Below are 7,978 nucleotides of genomic sequence, written 5' to 3' on the forward strand. Positions count from 1 at the left end.
TGTGTGTGTGAGGGCTCAACAGCCTGCCACCTGGCTGGCGAGTGATGCAGTGGGGGGGTGATGGTACCACACTGTACCCAATTAATGTGAGTGCTCACTGGACATAATGCTCTCTCTCACACACACACACAAACAAACCACTTCCTGCATTAATCATTTTAAAATATTTTTGCTATTTCCAAGGTCAATAATCAACCGTAAGCTCTTGTGATTCGAGTCACGTAGATTGAACTCAGGAAATATCCTTAAATGGAAAGGATTTATCTTGAGAGCTCCACTGATCTAGTATATCTCTATAGATACAGGGATTTAAAGGACCGGTGTGGTAGTGGATTTAGTGGCATCTCGCGGTGAAGTTGCAGATTGAAACCAACCGGGAAAAGTGGAGCATTTAGCAGCTAAAGAGACAAATGTTTTTATCAGGAGTCGGTGCCAAAGCAGCTAAAGGGAGAGTTAATATTGGTCTTTGCCAAGAAACGAAGCAATGCACCAGCAAAGGGGAGAGAAGAACAAGACGGCATCCCAGTAAACATGGATGTAAACAACGCAATATGGCTTTAAGTGTTTCATCTTTGCTGCGTGTGTACCTGAAGGCTATCAAACAGAGACTTCATTTACAAGGAAATTATCCAATATTATAGTATCAGTATCAGTCAAATACTTCCCAGAATCACTGTATCAGATATCAGGGGGAAAAAAAGTCTCATCTGATATGAACATTAGCCCAGTGGTTCCCAGCGTTTCTCTTTAAGGGAAACCTATTTCTATAATAGAGTAATATGACTAAATGGTATTATATTTTAAAAACAACAAACAGCAGATAACAATAACAGCTGATAAACTGAACAATGAACCCAAACAGTGAACACTATAACTGCAGGAAGTTTGTGTAAATCTAGCGATTTAGAGGAATTTTGAGCACATTATTTCAGAATATTGCATCAGACATAATAAAACATCAGTTTTCCTGATATTTTTAGTAAGTTTTTGCCTGTATTATTATATTTTAATCATACATTAATCAGAGAGTAAAGGCCCTGTGAATATAGGTTGAGTTCAGGGCTTCACCGTGCCTTTATTTTATTCAGTTTTCTTCACAGAAGTAAATGAAATGATGAGATATCAGCTTACTGTGTATATTTTTTTAAATTTTTTTACATTTTCTTACACCCCTTAAAATTGAGAAGGTCTCGCGACCCCCTTGTGAAGCTTTAGCGACCCCCAGGTTGGGAACCACTGCGTTAGCTTTTAATTTCCACCTCGAGCGACATCAAAAAGCTTCTGAACTGGAAGTGAAAAAGGGAAAAGGCTCACACGTTCAAGCTCTTTAAATCTTCAGATCTAGTTCAGATGTGGAGAACAGGGTCAGGGTTTTATTTCTGTGTGATTTTTAATGCAGATAACATTATTCCCTCGCAGACAAAGACGTGGGTGTATGAGCGTGTTACGGTCAGTGTTACTGAATCTGTGCTACTTTCTGCAAAGACTTTAACACAACCTTCCTCCCACTGCTTCCTTTCAACCTGTATAATCTCAGTTTTCTGCTCAGCGCCGGCCCGGTGTCTTCACTTTTATTCCTTACTGTTATTTCTTCAATTCCCTGCATCACCGGTTCCACCAGGAGCTATTGTTAGACGTCTATAGACACACCTCAAACGGACTTTCACACACATTTCTACCTCATACAGTTTCAGAAAGACAAGAGACACACAGGCTCTTAATGCCGAGAATGGTTTGCATACTACAGTGTTTGTGGTGGCATGGTAGTATGGTAAAGGTCAGAACAGTATATTTGCATCTAATTTGTCTTAGTTTGTACTGAAAAACCTTTCGTGGACGTTTGGTCAACAGTGCGCTCAAGGGTTACGCTAGTGGAATGTACTGTATGTAGAGAGTATATTTATTGTGGATTAGTTGGTGTGTCTGGTGGTTATAGTAGGTGAGTGGTCCAACCCCGGGGGTCGGGATGGGCTGTTTCTTTCAGATATTTCTCCACTCTTTTGCTTCTTTCTTGCAGAATAATGTAGTTTTACTCCTTCGTGTTCTAGAAAATGATTCAAACAACTCAAATTATAGACATAAGGAGGCATTATTTCATATTTAGGGGTCATTGCTACGACCATAGCAACAGAAAAATAGTAGTCTTTTTTTGGGTGGATTGGAGCTCTGTCTGTGTTAGAGATGGTAACGCTAACAGATTTTGATGTGCCGTGATGGTCATTACAAAAACTTCTAGAATCTTTTAAATTTTTCTAGCGATTCCGTGTATGTGGAGTGTGAAATACCGGTATTATAGACTGGTGGAGCATTTGTGGGTTGGATAGCCACTATTATGAATTAACAGTTGTCTAGTCGGATATCAATATCAACATTAAAGGTCCGGTGTGTAACATTTAGGAGGATCTATTGGCAGAAATTTAATATAATGTTCATGTTTTCATTAGTGTATAATCACCTGAATATAAGACTCGTTGTGTTTTTGTTGTGTTGACGTGAGCTGCTTTTGAATATTATATTCCTCCTAGATGTTACACGCCTTTTTAAAGGACATTTTTGGGGGAAATATTTGCCACTTTATTCAGAGTCTGATGACAAAACATTATGCAAATTTTAGAAAGAAAACTAACTGATCTTTAAAAGCACAATTTTACAAATGTGAGTCAAAACTCTATCCCCCAGTTTTGCATTTATGGCTCGTATCTTTAAAAGAGCAGGTGGAGGTTCGGAGTCTTGCTTGTGGGCACTTCGTCAGGACTTCTGATGGATACTGGGTTGGCCTCTGTCTCGTTCAGGCCAGTTGATTTCCAGGATATGGGTTTTCCCTGGCCGCCGTGGTGGAGGAAGTGAAAGCAAACAGACCACAGTGAAACCACAGTTCAACTATCTGCAGAACCAAAACATAAACTGTTTTCATAGAAGTACACTTTAGAAAGGTTGTGGGCAGGAAATATATGAAAGATCAGCTCATGTTGACAGGTCAGAGCAGAGAAAGATATATTTTCCAGCGTCCTGTAAACAAAACTCATCAATCAACCATCTTTCTCTGCTCTGATTGGTTGTTTTCATTCGGGCCTGGTGGATTCTTCCAAATTCAAAAGTAAAAATCTGCCTCAGCTGCTTGTTTCTGATCAATAAAGACAGCTGACATGTTTACCTGTTAGGCAATAGTTCGTCCGCATTAGTTGTCACATTCATGTTTCTGGGTCGGTTTATGTAAAAATCCTTTCATCAATCCTTTTCATTCATGAGCGCACACGAGCCATTTTTTTCCTCCTACGTTGAGGAATGTGGTTGAAAAGGCTGCCGCTTCCTGTGCTTCTCCTCTGCTAATCCAGTTGTTTGGATTAGTGTCTCATCATCTGGTGTCATCTGAGGGAAGAGAGGAAGGGATGGATGGACGATGGGTGGATGTGGAGAGCAAGGAGGGAAGGATGGAGAGCTAAAGGACATAAGAGGAGGTTAAAAAGAGAAATCCATCAGGAAGACATAAAGAGAAAAGATACAGGATCCAGTGCAGAAGCAGCTCTATAGTTTATTCAGTTATCAGAGGTGGAATTAATACTGAACTCTATTTCAGAGGGAAATATTGTAATTTTTATTTGAATACATTTTCTAACGGCTTTAGTTACTTTACAAATTAAGATTTCCACATACAAAACATACAGAAAGTTTCTAAAATCTGATGCTTTGTTATAAATTAAACTACCAAGCAGTTTATAGTACAGCTAAAACAATTAATTAAACAGAATATTAATTGACTATTCTGATAATCATTTGTCATTTTCCATCTAAAAACATTTTGTGTTTCCAGATTTGCTGCTTTTCCTTTTAATTATTTAAAACATTTGAATGTATGTGTAATATATTTTGAGGTTTGGACTGTTGGTTGGACACAAACAAGCATTGTGAAGGTGTCACTTTGGTTAACTGTGACAATATTTCTCACTATTTTCCGAATTCTTCAATCAATTAATGGAGAAAATGATCAGCAGATTGATCCATAATGAAAATAATCATCAGTTGCAGTCTGATACAAAATAGTTCAAAATGAGCTCAACCAGCTACAACAGTAAAATCCTGCTTTTACATTAATGCACAAGTCACAATAATCTAATGATATCATATATAACAGTACAACAGTCACTTTAGTTTAGTGCAGGACTGTTACTTGGAGTATTTTTACAGTGTGGTAATATTGTTGGGTAAGAAAAAGCCACAAAACTGTTTGTATTATTAATAAATCAAATATCTAAATATCTTTTTGAAGACTCTGGCCCCAAAATATTTAAAAATTTCTATCTTAAAGTACCTGAAAATAAGTGTTTCTCTATAACATTAATATATTTATGATGGCAACAATCCCAGTTAACAGTTACACATTCACTCGAAATGCTGCTTCAGATTTAACCTCCAGGTTGGATTCCACACTTCCTTAGATCCTACATATACTCACTATACTCACTATACGCTTGGTCTCATCTCCAGATCTCAGTTAGATTGGCGGGTAAAAGGTTATCAGTTGTGAGTAGATCAGAGTGGGACTGTTGCTCTCCACAGGTCTGAGTCTGGAAAGTTAACGTGATTCAAGTTAAACCCTTATTTTTTGGTTCAACACCTCCCTCTCTTCCCTACCTGTCTCTCCAGGTGAGCCCCGGGCTCCAGACTAAGTGCTAGCCATGTTGCGGCAGTCCGAGCCGACCTCCAGCACCCTGCAGCTGGTTGCCAACGATATGACCGGAATCATGGAGAAACTAGACACCCGCGAGCTCCACCTGGAAGATGGAGAGTACGACACAACCGACGCCAACGTCCCAGGTGTGTACACGTGGTCAGTGTGGCGTTCATCTTCCATCACCACAATTATCTGATATGTGTGTATTTCTGCTGGTGTTCGTCTGCAGCGGAGCGTTTGTCTTTCACGGCGATCTACAACACGGTGGGTTTCAAGGAGCCTACGGCCAAAGTCTTCCTGTCCTCTCCGATCACCGCCAAGATCCTGGAGGTGGAGCGGTTCACCTCGGCTCAGGACCGCTTCAATGTTACTTCGCAGAGGAGCGTCAATAAGGTGCGCATAGACGGCACGTTCCTGCCTGATGTTTCGATTATTATTTGTCTTAGGCGACGATTAAATGTCAGTATGTAACTTAAGTGTCTGTCCTGTGTGCTCAGTCGATGCCGGCGGTGTTTAAGATCGAGTTGAAGCACGGGGAGTTTACCTGGCTGGTGAAGAGGAAGGAGAAACACTTCATGGATCTCCACAGAGAGCTGAGGACCTACAAGACCTTCATGAGGCTGCCGCTGCCGACACGCAGGTGAACTTTGCATTTCTTGTTCTGGACTGGCTTCTGTTTGGGTTTATCTAAAGCCTCAGAAGCTTAGATTAGGGACGATGTAAACAGGTGTCTGGATGAACTTCTAACACATCAGACGAGCAGGTCTCACTTTGTCTAAAGCATACAGTGCTTTCTTGTTGCCTCCATTACTTAAACCTTCCTTTCCTATCATCAACACCTGGGAATTGATGAAAATGACCGAATATCCTGGAATTCCTCCTCCATAAACGCTGGCCAGCTACCTGTATAGGATAGGTGCGGGGTTAATTGTGTCAAACAGTGGGAACCCTGATTTAGTCTTTCAAGCCAACAACCTCTGAACTGTTGTTGTTATTTCTCTCTGCAGTCACACGGTGAAGAGGCAGACGGCGACGAGGAGCGAGGCGAGGCAGATACCGAACCTCCCCAGATCAGGAGGAGAAGAGCTGGGCAGAGAGGAGCAAGTTTCCAGTCGAAGGGTACGCAGCTTTACTTCACCAACATCTCTCTTGTTCTCATACTTGTTGATATTTTGTTATTGTTGCTGATATTTCTCTGATGTGCGTTTGTTCCAGAAACAACTGGAAGATTACTTGAATAACCTGCTAAAGATGCCGATGTACAGGAACTACCACGCAACGGTAAGGAGTCAGAAAGGTTACCACATGTGTTGGAAAACCTTTTAAAGCCTGGAAAATGACAAAATGACAATAAAGTCCTGGAAAAGATCTGAATGTGCAACAAACAGGCAGTTTAAAGTTGCTGGTTTCAGTTTTATGTCTCTCTTTCAGATGGAGTTCATTGATGTTAGCCAGCTGTCCTTCATCCACGATCTGGGACCAAAAGGCTTGTAAGAGCAACTTTCTGTCCAAATATCATTTAGTATCTTTTGGTTTTTAAATATGACATTTAACCATAAAAAAGTTTTTTAAGAGAAAATTCCACTTAATACCAGTTTAATGTCAATGGTTTCGAGAAGAGAAAGCACATTTCTTTCATTTAAAAGTGTGGAAGGTTGATTTTTATTAATTATTAAGCACAATAGACCAGATTTTGTACAGATGTACAGCATTATTTTGGCAGGAACAGCAGCTTTTCTTGTCTTTCAGAGAAGGAATGGTGCTGAAGCGCTCCGGTGGCCATCGGATCCCCGGGTTGAACTGCTGTGGTCGCAGCAAAATGTGCTACCACTGGTCCAAACGGTCAGTGGACGCCGACACAAGAACATTCTGGCCATCATTTTGTACTGAAATCTACATGTAGTCATCCATTTGATGTTTGATGTTGGTTGCAGCCTGCGTTGCGGTCTCCTGACTGTGTTTGTGTTTGTGTTTGTCCGCAGCTGGCTGGTGGTGAAGGACTCGTTCCTGCTCTACATGAAGCCGGACTCGGGGGCCATCTCTTTTGTGATGCTGGTTGACAAAGAGTTCGGCATCAAGATGGACTCCAAAGACACAGAGACCAAACATGGCGTCCGAATCGACAGTCTGTCCAGGTGTGTGACACTTTTATATAGATATAAAGCCGTTACTTTAAGGTTATATATCTAAAATTAACTTGCTGTTGATGTAGATCTCAGATCAGACCAATAGACACTGACTGACCAGACTCCATTGGAAAAAAAACTAGTAATTTTACCTTTTAAAACTAAAACAAAACAACTAACTAACTACAACTAACAAAATATGAATTAATAGTTTATATAACTCACCTAAAAGCTTTGTAAGACTCTTTACAAACCACAGATTCTTTAAAACAACTTTACATTTACCTTAACACTGACGCCAAAACTCCATACATTTTCTTACATTTAGAGCCATAATTTCTCAGTCTAAGTGATTATTATGAAGCCTCGCTCAGAGTTATTTTTTCTTAAACTTTAATTTACTTTACAAAAAACAGACCGAGCATTTTCAGTGGTCACGCAGAATGTCACATCTTCTCACATTAACACACCGCTGATGGCACTGTAAACTAAATCTCTTACAAACCCATGAAACGAACCCCAAAACCAGAGCATTTAAGGACATTTTAGGGATGAAATAACATTTTGATTTGCTGTAAGCAGATTGTTTTCATCCTTTTTAAACACAATTATTATTCAACAGAAGAAAATAACAGAGAACTTCTGTTTATTAAGTATTATTACTTCCCAGGGAGTTATAGTGAGTAACTGCGAGTTTAGTTTCCTGTAAACTGTAAAATATATTAATCAGATTAGACATTTAAGATTATATTGACCAACAACTGATGCACACACGTTGATTTTACTCTATTAAAGTAAACTGAATTAAAAGGTTTCTGTGTGTGTGTGTGTGTGGGTGTGTACAGGTCATTGGTGCTGAAGTGCAGCAGCTACCGACACGCCCGCTGGTGGGGTCAGGCCATCGAGGGCTTCGTCCAGAAGAACGGCTCGGCCTTCCTCACGGACCACCGCTTCGGATGCTTCGCCAGACAGGAAGTGAACATCCCTGCCAAATGGTAACCGCTGCAACCAGCTGACCAACTGTCGCCACCTTTTAACCTGATTTCGATCATGTGTGTTTTAAATGAAAAAACGTCACCTTTTGGGGCTTCTCCTTTTTAAATTGATGCAAATTAGAGCCAAACGGTGAAACAGTCTAGACGAGACTAGGTCCAGTTGGCAGAGAGTGTGTGTGTGTGTG

At 40.4% G+C, this 7,978-nt stretch overlaps 1 protein-coding gene across 1 annotated transcript in view; it reads left to right on the forward strand.

Annotated features, from left to right (window-relative positions):
• LOC118335317 (phospholipase D1-like) overlaps positions 1 to 7,978 on the forward strand; it is a gene marked incomplete in the record, with an annotated part of 25,079 nt that overhangs the window by 1,244 nt on the left and 15,857 nt on the right. Inside the window, 10 exon segments of the mRNA XM_035671587.1 lie at positions 4,645 to 4,815; positions 4,902 to 5,065; positions 5,170 to 5,312; positions 5,680 to 5,791; positions 5,888 to 5,953; positions 6,104 to 6,162; positions 6,422 to 6,514; positions 6,655 to 6,807; positions 7,644 to 7,793; positions 7,933 to 7,963. Of these exon segments, the coding sequence (XP_035527480.1) occupies positions 4,677 to 4,815; positions 4,902 to 5,065; positions 5,170 to 5,312; positions 5,680 to 5,791; positions 5,888 to 5,953; positions 6,104 to 6,162; positions 6,422 to 6,514; positions 6,655 to 6,807; positions 7,644 to 7,793; positions 7,933 to 7,963 (1,110 nt within the window).

Source organism: Morone saxatilis, unplaced genomic scaffold (genome assembly GCF_004916995.1).
Source record: "Morone saxatilis isolate NCDOM2014 unplaced genomic scaffold, NCSU_SB_2.0 Contig0, whole genome shotgun sequence".
Taxonomy (NCBI): domain Eukaryota; kingdom Metazoa; phylum Chordata; class Actinopteri; family Moronidae; genus Morone; species Morone saxatilis.